General features: G+C 37.0%; 3 protein-coding genes and 2 pseudogenes across 3 annotated transcripts; 4 read left to right on the forward strand and 1 right to left on the reverse strand.

Moving 5' to 3' along the window:
- Positions 1-1,194: 1,194 nt before the first annotated feature.
- Positions 1,195-3,701, forward strand: LOC130945495 (receptor-like protein 36). The gene is made up of 3 exons (XM_057874206.1): positions 1,195-1,885; positions 2,370-3,546; positions 3,641-3,701. Exons 1-3 carry the CDS (start codon positions 1,195-1,197, stop codon positions 3,699-3,701), a joined length of 1,929 nt encoding a protein of 642 aa, XP_057730189.1.
- LOC130945034 (uncharacterized) lies at positions 3,040-5,866 on the reverse strand (annotated as a pseudogene).
- A 1,498-nt stretch (positions 5,867-7,364) lies between these two features.
- LOC130945496 (uncharacterized) lies at positions 7,365-8,558 on the forward strand. The gene is made up of 3 exons (XM_057874207.1): positions 7,365-7,523; positions 7,582-7,776; positions 7,940-8,558. Exons 1-3 carry the CDS (start codon positions 7,365-7,367, stop codon positions 8,177-8,179), a joined length of 594 nt encoding a protein of 197 aa, XP_057730190.1. The 3' UTR covers positions 8,180-8,558.
- A 683-nt stretch (positions 8,559-9,241) lies between these two features.
- Positions 9,242-11,201, forward strand: LOC130945497 (receptor-like protein 34). The gene is made up of 3 exons (XM_057874208.1): positions 9,242-9,497; positions 9,652-9,708; positions 9,799-11,201. The coding sequence occupies exons 1-3, from the start codon at positions 9,242-9,244 to the stop codon at positions 11,199-11,201; spliced, it is 1,716 nt and encodes a 571-aa protein (XP_057730191.1).
- LOC130944171 (putative receptor like protein 25) lies at positions 9,432-12,594 on the forward strand (annotated as a pseudogene).
- The last annotated feature ends 349 nt before the right edge of the window (positions 12,595-12,943 follow it).

A 12,943-nucleotide genomic window follows, 5' to 3' on the forward strand; every position in this document is an offset into this window, starting at 1 on the left:
TTTCCATTTAAAAAATTTGAGATAAAAAATATAACAATAAAAAATATAATTATAAAAAATTAACAAGAATAATGAAAGAAAAAATAATAAAAAATAAGTTATGTCCCTTATTAATGTTTCCGTGTTCTTCCTGTCAGGATGGACACAAAATACACAAATTCAGTGTCTCTGGACACATTGTCTCTGTCCATGTCTCTTTTATCAAACATTGTGTCTCAGTGTCCCCCTGTTCAGTGTCCTATAAACAAACGCAGCCTAGTAGTACAATTTTATATTACCATGCAAAAAGAACTTGACGGTGTTTCATACTTTCATGGTCTCAAGAAGTGTGCAACAAGACATGCATCTATTATGCCATATATCCATTAATTTGTTCTTGCTCCTCTCTTCCTTTTCATCTCTTTGTTAGGATTCCCTCCAAAGATTCTGAGAAGCCACTGAGACTTTCCAATGGAGAAAACACAGCATCCCAATCCTATTCCAGATACAGTTCCACATCCATATCCCATTGTCACTGGCTTGTGAGAATCTCTGGAGGTAAAGGATCAAAAAAAATATCAGGCATGCAAGAACAACTTATTATGTACAACTTCTTTAGAACAAGTAGAATACTGTCAAGTTCATTATTACATGAGAATTCTGTTTCAGTTTGTGTTTGTAATTTGGTTCTTTACTTTAAACATGTCTCTAAGTGTCAGGGATGTTTATACCTTTTTAAGAAGTGTGTAAATATGCAAACATTTGAACAGATAGGGGAGTTAAGTAGAGGAAGATAATTCCTTATTATCATGATGATCATCACACCCATGATTTTAAAACTTGCAAAAAGGGCTATTCTCAATTGAGTTACATGGCTTATTGGTGTAGAGTTAATCTCATGTTTATTAAGAGCTGCTATAAGAGCTACTATATAAGACTAAAAGTCAGTGTAATAATAAGCTTATAAACTCATTTTTTCTCATTCACACTCTATGAAAGAATTATTATATATATATATATATATATTATATATATATATATATATATTATATATATAATATATATATATATATATATATATATATGTTATTTTTTATTATTTCTGATATCATGTAATTATAAAATAAGAAATACATAGTTTTATATATTTTAATTTTAATTTGGCTATAAATACATGGATCTGAGGCGTGTAAAATCATCAAGCAATAATCAATAATGGTGTTGGTGGTTGTTAGAGTGGTGGTGTGTGTGCACATATTTATGCTGTTCCACTTTGCATGTTTGTCTTCTCATTCATGCCATCCAGAAGACAGTTCTGCATTGCTTCACTTCAAGACCCAACTCATTACTAACACTATCTTTTATGAGGATGATGATGATTATGCTGATCCCTGCCCTCATGTTTATCCAAAGATGAGGACAGATTGCTGTGCATGGATGGGTGTCACCTGCCACTCTGTGTCTGGCCATCCTAACAGCACTCTTTTCCACCTTAATCATCTCCAAACACTTAGCCTTGCTTACAATTATATCTATGGTTCTGAATTGCCATCTCTGTTTGGTAGATTTGTGAGTCTCACACACCTCAACTTATCTGATTGTGATTTCAAAGGTGAAATTCCTTCTCAAGATCTCTCTTGGAATGATGGTTTGATGTGGAAAGAAACCACTTGGAAGAAAATGTTGCAAAACACAACAGTTTTGCGTGAGATTGTATTGGATGATACAGACATGTCTTCCATTATTGCAACAGCAAGTCCTTTGTCTTGGATGCCCAACATTTCTTCCTCTTTGGTTACAGGAATAAGGGGAGACTTGACTAGTCACATTCTCTGTTTACCCAATCTTCAAAGACTCAATCTAGGTGGCAATGAAGGCATTCGAATCCATCTTCCAAAGTTGAACTGTAGCACATCTCTTCTTAGTGTCTTGGATCTTTCATGGTGTCAATTTCCAGGATCACAAATCCCTTCTTCCTTTTTTAACCTCACACATCTAACTTCTTTAGCGGTCAATTTCCAAGCGGACTTGGTCAATTGACCAAGTTACAAGAACTCAGTCTTCGGGATAACAGTATAGGAGGGAAGTTATTGCTATCTTCATTAGCTAACTTAACTCAAATCGCTTTCTTAGATTGTTCTTTTAATAAGCTTCAGGGGCCTCTACCAAACAAAATAATAGGTTTTTCAAGTTTGACTGAATTGCTTTTAAGTGATAACTTGCTGAATAAGACAATCCCATCTTGGTGTTTCTCTTTACCATTTTTGACAACCTTAGATCTATCAAATAATCAGTTTTACAGGACATATATTTATGCGGGAATAAGTTACAAGGAAATGTTCCAGAATCAATATTTAACCTTGTAAACCTAACTGACTTATGTTTGTCAGGCAATTGGAATGGTTCTCTCCACTTTTCACTTTTCTCCAAGCTTCAAAACCTTGAATCTCTTTCTCTTTCAGGTTTTGATTCATTGTTATTAGGTAATGAAACCAATGCTATTCACCAGTTTACCAACTTGTTAGAATTGCAGTTGCTTCAGGTTGATTTAACTAACTTTTCCAAAATCTCGTGGAAATTTCCAAAGTTGCAAACTCTTGAATTATCAGAAAATAAACTTGAAGGAAATATTCCCAAATGGCATGGCCTTACCTACCTTGATCTTAGTTTCAACTTGCTAGTTGATGACAATATTTCCTTCATTTGCGATGCAACTTCTCTCTATGTTGTCAACTTGTCACACAATAAGTTAAGCAGCATCATTCCACAATGCCTTGCCAAGTTATCCGGCCTTCGAGTTTTGGATTTGCAGATGAATAAACTTCATGGCACTCTGCCAAGTACATTGAATCTCAATAGAAACCAATTGGAAGGCCATTTGCCTAGATCTTTGTCCAACTGCAAAGATTTGATGGATTTGAATCTTGGAAACAATCAAATAGAGGATACATTTCCAAATTGGCTTCAAAGTTTACAGAATTTGGAAATATTAGTTTTACGATCCAATAAGTTGTATGGACCCATTGTCAGCTTGAAAACCAAAGATATGTTTCCCAATTTAATTATTTTTGATATCTCATCAAATAAATTTAGTGGCCAATTACCAAAAAGCTACATAAAAAGTTTCGAAGCCATGAAGAATGTTAATGGAGCAGAAGTGCAAAGTAGTTTCGGTTACATCCATAGTAGTGGTTATAACTTTATAATAAGCAACATCGACCTTGGATACGATGATTCTGTGACTGAAACAATTAAAGGGCTTAGAACCAATTTTGAGAAAATTCCAAAAGTTCTTGTAAGTATTGATTTGTCAAGTAACAGATTTGAAGGAGAGATTCCAGATGATTTTGGAGAACTTCATGAACTCATAGGCCTCAATCTTTCTCATAACAATCTCAATGGTCCTACTCCTCACTCTCTGGGAAATTTGTCAAACCTCGAATCATTGGACCTCTCTTCAAATATGCTTACCGGAAAAATTCCTGCTGAATTAACCAATCTGAACTCTCTTGAAGTCTTGAATTTTTCCAGCAACCATCTTGAGGGATCAATACCTCGAGGGAAACAGTTTGATACATTTTCAAACGATTCCTATGAGGAAAACATGGGGCTGTGTGGATTTCCATTGTCAATTCAATGCAACAAAAATGTCCCTCAACAGCAATATCCATCTTCTGAGGCTGAAGACAAGTTTGGATTTGGTTGGAAACCAGTGGCAATAGGATATGCATGTGGAATGGTATTTGGAATTGGCTTGGGATGCTGTGTTTTCTCAATTGGAAAACCTCAATGGCTTGTGATCATCTTTGGAGGCAAAAGAATTAAAAGGAGGAGCCGTGGAAACCGGCGTGCAAGAACAACTTAGTGGCCACAACTCCTGCATGAGAAATCTGTTTCAGGTTTTTGTTGTAACATAAATGTGCAATAATTAAGTTTGTATGTTATGCTGCTGTGTCTTTTTATATTTCGTTTGAGGCTTTAATTTGGTTGTTTCTGTTTATGTCTTTTTATATTTGTAAGTGTATTGTTACATATATATGATGCTGCAAGTAAATTATGATATTTTTCTTTTTTTTTCATGCATATCTAACAACACTCAATGATTTTGCTTCATTCTACTGGTTAAGTGTTCCAACTTCTAACCAAGCACACATTTGTCAATATCTTAAGAAATCTATTTCTCTGTTTTAATTTAAACTTGGCCATCAAGACTCAAAACAGAGAAGATTATTGTTATAAAAACAGATGTATTATAGTGATGAGAAGTTGAAGAAAAAAGCAAAGTAAGAAGCAGTTTTTGCAAATCAATCTAAAGCTCAAGTATAGGAATATTGGATAGTAGCAATAGCAAGTTATAGAATGATCAAAACAGAACGCAAAAAGAATAACAAAACAAATTATGCTTGATACAAAATCTGCCAGAGGACTCAACAAATGAAAACAACACATGGCAGCCACCAAGAGTTAAATCAAGCAGTGAAATCTAACGGTAAATCCTAACAATAACCTTAAGCAGCCTTCTTACTTTTCTTGGCCCTCACTTTCTTTTTCAAATCAGCTTCTTCTGACTTCAATAGAGATAGTTTCTTCTTGATATTCTTCCCCTTCTTTCCTGAATCTCCATCCTCAACAGATAATTCACTATTCTGACTCTTCTTGATGGAATTTTCCTTCATCACTTTCGCAGATTTATCCTGTTTACCACTTCTCTTAACAGATTTTTTCAATTCTTTGACACTGCTCAACTCACTCAATGCCCCTTTCTTCCTCTTCTTATAGGCCAATTCTCCACTACCTTTTCCAGCATCCTTTAAATCTTCCTCCATAACAACACCACCACCATCATCCTCACTACCTGCCACATCTTCAACATTATCCTCACCAACTTCGCTATCCATGTATCTAACTTCATGAATCCTCCCCTTCTTCTTCTTCTTCTTCACAGCCTTCGCGCCACTATGGTCTTCGCCCTCTTCCTCCTCCTCCATCGTCTGCTTCTCTTTCTCCGCCTCCTCAACCTTACTTCCCTCAATCCTCACTTCACCTCCGGAACGCAGCTGGAAAACAGGCAGCGCCAGCGACTCGTAAAGCTAACATGCAAGGACCTCACATTCGCCCACTTCTTCGGCACAACCTCAACAACCCCTCAATGGCAGCCATCATATTCTCAACAATCTGCTCGCTCTCCATGGAAACTTCTTAGTCAAGTCCACCTGCACCGGCACCTTCTTCTTCTTAAAGAATTTCTTCCCCAACAGCCTGGCATCAAAGGCACCACTCTCTTATCAGCGAAAAAAGATCATATGAATCACAGAGCTTCCTTCGCCTCAAAGGGCGGTAATCGGAGGCCAGCTTCGACAACCTGAGGACCTTGGAAACGGCGACGTTATCGGCCTTGATCTTCTTTTGAGCTCTTGTTAGTGATTTGGATTTGGACCTGTCGTCGATGATGAGGCAAGTTTCGTTGAAGGGAGAGAGGAGAGAGTGGGGTAAAGGGACCTTGTAAGGGTTAACGCGGGATTTGTGAGGGATGGTTTTCAGAGTGACGACTAAATAAACGAATTCTTCGTCGGCGTCGAAGAGTTTGGGTTTGTGAGACTCGGAATTGGAATCTCGCCACTTCAGGAGAGCCTCCACGGCGTTCTTCACCGTCTCGGTGGGTATTCTTGGAGAGGTTGCGGAAGCCATTTCGGAGAGAAGAGGAAGAAAGGAGAATGGGTGCGGGGCGGGAAATTAGGGTTTTGGATTTTTGCCTTTGAGGTTTGAGGGGTTTGATTTTATTTGATAGTGTTGAGCTGTTTTTTTTTTTAAAAGAACAAATTAATTTTTCTGTTTACTTTTTCCCCTTTCCCCCCTTTGGCCATCAAAATATCATATCAGAGAAAGGTTTTGCCCCTTACCTTCGCAATTCATCTTCGAATTGTTCAAAACCCTAACCTTAACACACCCACACTCACACTCACACTCACTCACCATCACTCACCGCTGCCACCACGCCCCCTTTCACACACACACACCCCCCCAGATCCGAGAGAAAGTGTGAACCAGAGGGAGATGAGAGGGCGCTAGCGAGAGAACAGAGAGTGAGAAGGGGTCACCGCCGCAACTCCGCTGCAGCCGCCGCCATCGCCGTCGTGGAGCAGGGAGCCCGGAGGAGAGAGAGACGATTCGCAAACGAGATGGAGAGAGAGGACGAAGACGCGACGCAAGAGAGAAGGAGGCTGTTCCGCCGTGCACTGTCGTCGCTCCTGGGGTCGATTGAAGCCGCCGCCGCTGCTAGGACTTCCGTGCTTTTGTCCTCACTTTCGGCTTCTACGATTACTTCCTGTCCGTACTCCTAACCTCTCACTCTTCAACTTTCATTTCATTGTCACTTGAATGTCAATTTCAATTTCGATTCGATGTCTCTGCAGGCAACAATATATTTTCGTCTGTGGTTGAACTCTAAAGAGCACATTGAATCATGATTGATTTAACTTATAGCTCATGCTGAAGAATTGAGGCAACTGGTTAGTGTTTATCTTATTGGTGCTGCATACATTACATGATTTGAGTTATAATTTTTTACTGTTTGTTAGCTTGTTGTTTGAGTTAAAATTGTCATTGATATAATTATTGGTTGGATTAACTAGAAACGTGTAAAATGCTTTTGCTTTGTTTTGTTAACATTGATCTAAGAAATCTTTGCATTATGGTTCGAATTTTGTTAGACAATATGTTTTATTTTAGGTACACAAGCTTCTTGGCAGTTGCTGTTGGAATTGTACTCTTTCTTTTGGTGGATTTTTTGCTGTTCTAATATGTTTCTTTTTTTTTGTTTTTGGGGGGGGGGGGGGGGGGGGGGGTGCTAATTCTGATTTTTATGGTTTTAAATTTTTGTAATTTCTATTTCTTCCTTTGTTAGAGTTTGCTTTTTGATTTTATATTTTGCATATTGCTTCATCAGGGTTTGTTGATTTTCCTATATTTTGCTGATTAAATCCATATAATTACCATAGTTTTTTTACATGTGGTAGCTTTATCTGATCCATGTGGCATTACTTGCATTTTGCATTTCATGATTTGTTTGTATTTCTTCTTTAGATGACTCCTATCCTTTCTCTCAAGTTCCAGTGATTGCTTCACGTGTTATAAGTTGTATATGATGCCATTGGAACTCTAGCTGAAGCTGTTGGTGGGGAGCTGAATCAGGTATGTTATTTTTAATAGCTTCCCATGGAAGGGTAAGCAACCTTCCCTACATAGAAGTTTCTCTTTCTCTTTTTCTCTTGAATTATTTTTCTTGCATTCTTTTGTGTCTAATGAATTTCTATATGAAATGCTTCTTTCCTGTTTTGCAGCCTGTTTATCTTGCTTGACATTCTCATGCCACCATTAATAGAGAAATGGTAGCCCATGAACATCATGATGACGACGACGAGGAGAAAATGACACCGTTCTTGGTGGCAGAAAAGTACGGCATAGTTGAATTGGTGGAAGAGATTCAATCCAGGATACCAAGTGCCATCTACAACCCCAACTTAAGAAAGCGAAACGTGTTACTGGTAGCAGTGATAAATAAGCAACCCCTTGTCATTGAGAAATTGAGGAAGATAATATCGACTTCGAAACCAAAAGTTTGGGAGAACATGGTGCTGGCAACAGATTATAAGGAGAACACAATGTTGCACTTGGCGGCAAAACAGCCTCTTGGCAAGGACAGTGTCTCTTAAACGAGAAGATGAAGATGATGATAACGAGGAGACCAAGTCTGACAACCAGGACTCAAAAGAGAAGAACCAGATTTTTAAACTCGAGGTAATCAATTTGTTGCTGCCTGAAGATTCTCACTCAAAATCTTAGCTTGTGTTTATTGAATTTAGAGTGTGTGGAAATAAGCAAGTTAAATGATACTGCAAAACTATAGTAATTTTTTTCACCCGGTAGGTTTATTTTGCAACTATTTTGTATTTTGCTGCAGATACTAGCTGGAAATGCCAGAAAAGTGAGCGCTTTTCGGTTCGAAAGGATAAATGGTGAGGATGAGATGTTGGAGGCCAAAGAAGTAACTCACTTTGTCCCTAAAATTGTGAAGAGAAAATGGAATAATGGTGAGGACTCGGACGATGCAGACTACGATGGAGATGCATTTGCGACGAGACCGCAGCACGAGATTTCTAGCGAGTATATAGATGATCAGGAAAATTCTGACAGAGATTAAGGTTCACTCTTTTCATTTTTTGTTCTTCTTTAGATCTTTTTGGCATGTTTTGGTGCCATTTTTGCAACACCATGTAAGATGGGAAGGTACATATTGAAAATGAGAATCAATAATGTGAACACATTCATAATTTTGTTCAAAAGGGAATGGGGGGTGTTTACACCAATAAGCCTTGTAACTCAATTGAGATTAGCCCTTTTTGCAAGTTTTGAAATCATGGGTGTGATGATCATCATCATAATGAGGGATTGATCTTCTACTTAACTCCTTTATCATTTGTTTGCACATTTAATGTCAATGTACCACCAAAAGAAAACTCAGGTGAAAATTTTCATGAATTAGTTTCATGTGCAAACTTACCCATCGAATTTATTTATGAAAAGTTTTCTTTTTTTTTAATCCGCTAATCAAGAACTTTTTTTTTGACAAAAAATTTATATATTAAATAATTTCGGATAAACGGTGGAGTATATCACTTTTCATATTAGTATTAAAAAAAATGAGTTAATCTTAACATCCCAAAATGGTGCAACTAAAATATAGCAAAGTATCTAAAACTATCACTAGAACTATATTGAATAGAGAGAACAAAACGTGCTTGAATATCAATATTTTAATATGAATAACAAAATGCTCATTGAGACATTGAGTCAAAGTTTAGCTTCCTTTAAAAAAAAGGTCTTTGTTTCCGTGTGGAACTGTGGATCCCCCGCCTAGGTTGCTATATAATATAGTCTTATGTTATTATTATTTCTTTGTCGTTTTACTTTTTGGTATCCAAATCCAACAACTATTTGGTGTTCATATTGCAGAGCTAGCTGTTGCAGCAGTAAAACTATGATCATATATAAATTGTTAACATAACCAATATTAAAAAAATGTTCATGTGTGTTTTAGTTTAGAGTAGAAATGATGTACTTAAGATTAGTTAATTGGATTGCATTGCATCTTAGTTGGCTATAAATCCTCATTAGTTGCTTGTTATTTTCCATTATATCATTCTTGCCTCTGTTTTCAGTCCCAAGTAAACCAGTTTCTGTTGAACCAAATCAATATCAGGCCATGGGGTCTCTTTTGTTGCTGCAATTTCAAATCATTTTGTGTCTACATATGTTCTTCACTTCTTTCTCTTCGTCTTCGTCTTTGTCTCTGCCTTTATGCCATCCTGACCAAAACTCTGCCTTGCTTCAACTCAAGAACTCGCTAAAAGTTGATGGATGGGAAAATGGAACAGATTGCTGTTCGTGGCCTGGTGTCACGTGTGAATCCACGTCCGGTCACGGGATTGGTCTTGACCTCAGCTGGCATGGGCTTGAAGGTAAAATCAATTCTACAAGTAGTCTTTTCCATCTTACTCATCTCCAAAAGATCAACCTTGCTCACAATAGTTTCTATGGTCCTCTATTACCATCTCAGTTTTGGCGGGTTTGTGAATCTTACACACTTGAACTTGTCTTGGTGTTCTTTTGAAGGTGATATTCCTTCTAAAATCTCATATCTTTCCAAATTAACCTCATTAGATCTCTCAGGTAACTTAAATCTAAAGTGGACAGAAACCACTTGGAAGAGGCTGCTGCGAAATGCAACAGCTTTAAGAGAGATCTTTCTATATTATACAGATATGTCATCAATTCGTCTAAGTTCTTTGTCTTTAATCACCAATTGGTCTTTCTCTTCGGTTACTCTTGGTCTTGGTAACACAAATATAACGGGATATTTGACAAGTGATATTCTTTGTTTGCCCAATCTTAAAGAGCTACATCTATATGGAAACACATACCTTAAAGTCCATGTTTCTAGATTGAATTGCAATGCTTCTGTTAGTATTTTGGATCTTTCATTTTGTGAGTTCCAAGGATCAATGATCCCTTCATCTTTCTCTAATCTCACATATCTCACTTCTTTGACTTTGTTTGAATGTGGCCTTAGTGGTTCAATTCCCTCTTCACTTTCAAACCTTCAACATCTCACTCACTTGGACCTTTCATCTAATAGTATCTTCGGCTCGATCCCATCCTCATTTTCAAACCTTCAACATCTCACTTACTTGGGTCTTTCAAACAATAATCTAACCGGTGCAGTCCCAGCATCTTTCTCAAAGCTAGAGCTTCTCACTCATTTAGACCTTTCATCCAATGAACTCAATGGTTCAATCCCTTCATCTCTTTGGAAGCTTCAAGATCTTCTTGTCTTGGATCTTTCTTACAATGAACTAAGTGGTCAACTTCCAGATATATTTGGTGGGCTAAATAAACTGCAAACTCTCAATCTTGGGAAAAACAAAATACAGGGAAAGTTGCCATTCTCATTGTTTACATTGACTCAACTTTCCATCTTGGATTTTTCTTCTAATAAATTTGAAGGGCCCTTACCTAATCAAATAGCAGGTTTTTCAAATCTGACTGAATTATATCTGGATGACAACTTGTTAAATGGGACAATTCCTTCTTGGTGTTTATCTTTGCCGCTTTTGAAACATTTAAACCTTTCAAGTAACCAATTCACAGGAAATCTAAGTGAAATCTCATCTTATTCCTTGCTGTACTTAAATTTATGCGGCAACAAAATTCATGGAGATATTCCAAAGTCGATTTTCGACCTTGTGAACCTCACTGAATTGTGTTTGTCATCAGATAACCATGGTGGTTTTGTCAAATTTTCACTCTTCTCCAAACTTCAGAATTTGAGTTCTCTTACTCTTTCAGGCTATGAATCAATATCACTAAAATCTGATGTCAATGCCAATTACACTTTCTCCAATTTGGAAATGTTGCACTTATCTTCCAACACCATGCTTGACTTTCCAAAGTTCTCAGGAAAATTTCCGAGGTTGCTCATACTTGATTTATCCAATAACAAGCTCCAAGGTAAAGTGCCCAAATGGATACATGATTTGGATTCTTTATATCATTTGAACCTCTCAACAAACCAATTGACATCAATAGAAAAATTCTCATGGCATGGCCTGCAATACCTTGATCTTAGTTCTAACTTGATGACCAATCCATCTTATGCAATATAAGTTCTCTCGAGGTTGTCAACTTGTCCAACAACTATTTCACAGGAACAATTCCACAATGCCTTTCCAACTTATCATTATCTTGAAGTTTTGGATCTACGGATGAACAAACTCTATGGCACTTTGCCAGATACATTTTCCATGAACAGCAACCTCAAAACTTTGAATCTGTATGGAAATCAAGTAGAAGGCCAATTGCCTAAATCTTTGTCCAACTGCACAGAGCTGGAGGTTTTAATTCTTGGCAACAATCGAATAGAGGATACCTTTCCCTACTGGCTTCAGAATTTGACATCTTTGAAAGTGTTGGTCTTAAGAGGCAATAAGTTTTATGGTCCTGTTGGTAATAACTTGACAACCAAGCATCCATTTCCAAGTTTAATTATCTTTGATGCATCAGGCAACAATTTTAGTGGCCTGTTGCCAAAAGACTTCATTGAGAATTTCCAAGCCATGAAGAATGTTGTTCATGGTGAAGTGGGAAGTATTTTGCGTTACATGAATAGTCGCTTTTACTCTGCAATAAGTTATGAAACTCAACCAGAGTATGCTAACTCATTGATAGCAACAGTTAAAGGGGTCAGCAGAGCTTACACGAAAATTCCAACCATCTTTGCATATATTGATTTGTCAGAGAACAAATTTGAAGGAGAGATTCCAAATGTTATTGGAGAGGTTCATGCACTCATAGCACTCGACCTTTCCCATAACAAACTCATTGGTTCTATTCCTCAATCCATGGGATATTTGACAGAACTTGAATCATTGGACCTCTCATCGAATATGCTCACAGGTCGGATCCCAAATGAATTGACCAATCTAAACTTTCTTGGATTCTTGAATCTTTCCAGCAACCATCTTGTAGGACTAATACCTCGAGGAAAACAGTTTGATACGTTTCGAGAGGATTCCTACCAAGGGAACATGTGGTTATGTGGATTTCCATTGCCAATACAATGCAAGAAGATCCTTGAAGAAGAACCTTTATCCTCTCCAACCAATCATGCTGAAGAGAAATTTGGATTTGGTTGGGAGGCAGTGGCAATAGGATATGGATGTGGAACTGTGTTTGGAATAGGATTGGGATGCTGTGTTCTCTCAATTGGAAAGCCTCATGGCTTGTCACAATCTTTGGAGGTGATCCAAACAAAGGTATGAAAAGGAAGAGAGGAACAAGGTCTCATGGAAACCGTACAAGAACAAATTAATGGATATATGACATAACAGAAGCATGTCTTGTTGCACACTTCTTGGGATCATGGAACACTGTCAAGTTCTTTTTGCATGTTAGGTTGCATTGTAATATTTATATTTTTCTAGTGCTTCACATCTCAAATACTTTGTCACAATAGCATACCTTTTATAAACAATACATATTGAACTCTCTAATTTTTAATGTAACGTAATCTTAGCCTCATAAAAATTCTGAAAAATATTTTTTAATATTATATTTGTTCTTTTTTAGTATTGTAAAAACAGAAGAAGTACTTATTGGACACAACCTTTTAGTTCTAAAAAACAACCTAATCGGATTGATCAGTTAAGTGATTAAGAATCAAAGTATGTAAAGTAGTACTATTACTGCACGAGAATTAGTATTTTTTATCAAACTATTTTAGACTGTCATGTTAAAAAAAGAAGGAAAAAACAATCCAATTGTATTGGAGATATTCCTAATAGTTTTTCAATTGTTCTAACAAAATTACTAGAAAAAAATGAACAATCAGAAAATTATTAAGATCATT

This window comes from Arachis stenosperma, chromosome 8 (genome assembly GCF_014773155.1).
Source record: "Arachis stenosperma cultivar V10309 chromosome 8, arast.V10309.gnm1.PFL2, whole genome shotgun sequence".
Taxonomy (NCBI): domain Eukaryota; kingdom Viridiplantae; phylum Streptophyta; class Magnoliopsida; order Fabales; family Fabaceae; genus Arachis; species Arachis stenosperma.

Excerpts from the sequence above, each read along its gene's own strand:
- LOC130945495 (XM_057874206.1), top strand. The coding sequence starts at position 1,195 with ATGGTGTTGGTGGTTGTTAGAGTGGTGGTGTGTGTGCACATATTTATG. Across the intron at positions 1,886-2,369 it reads CCATCTTCCAAAGTTGAACT|GCAATTGGAATGGTTCTCTC; the intron begins GTAGCACATCTC and ends TATGTTTGTCAG. Across the intron at positions 3,547-3,640 it reads TCAATACCTCGAGGGAAACA|CAATATCCATCTTCTGAGGC; the intron begins GTTTGATACATT and ends GTCCCTCAACAG.
- LOC130945496 (XM_057874207.1), top strand. The coding sequence starts at position 7,365 with ATGGTAGCCCATGAACATCATGATGACGACGACGAGGAGAAAATGACA. Across the intron at positions 7,524-7,581 it reads GAAAGCGAAACGTGTTACTG|CTTCGAAACCAAAAGTTTGG; the intron begins GTAGCAGTGATA and ends AGATAATATCGA. Across the intron at positions 7,777-7,939 it reads ACCAGATTTTTAAACTCGAG|ATACTAGCTGGAAATGCCAG; the intron begins GTAATCAATTTG and ends ATTTTGCTGCAG.
- LOC130945497 (XM_057874208.1), top strand. The coding sequence starts at position 9,242 with ATGGGGTCTCTTTTGTTGCTGCAATTTCAAATCATTTTGTGTCTACAT. Across the intron at positions 9,498-9,651 it reads CAGCTGGCATGGGCTTGAAG|GTGATATTCCTTCTAAAATC; the intron begins GTAAAATCAATT and ends GTTCTTTTGAAG. Across the intron at positions 9,709-9,798 it reads AACCTCATTAGATCTCTCAG|ATATGTCATCAATTCGTCTA; the intron begins GTAACTTAAATC and ends TATATTATACAG.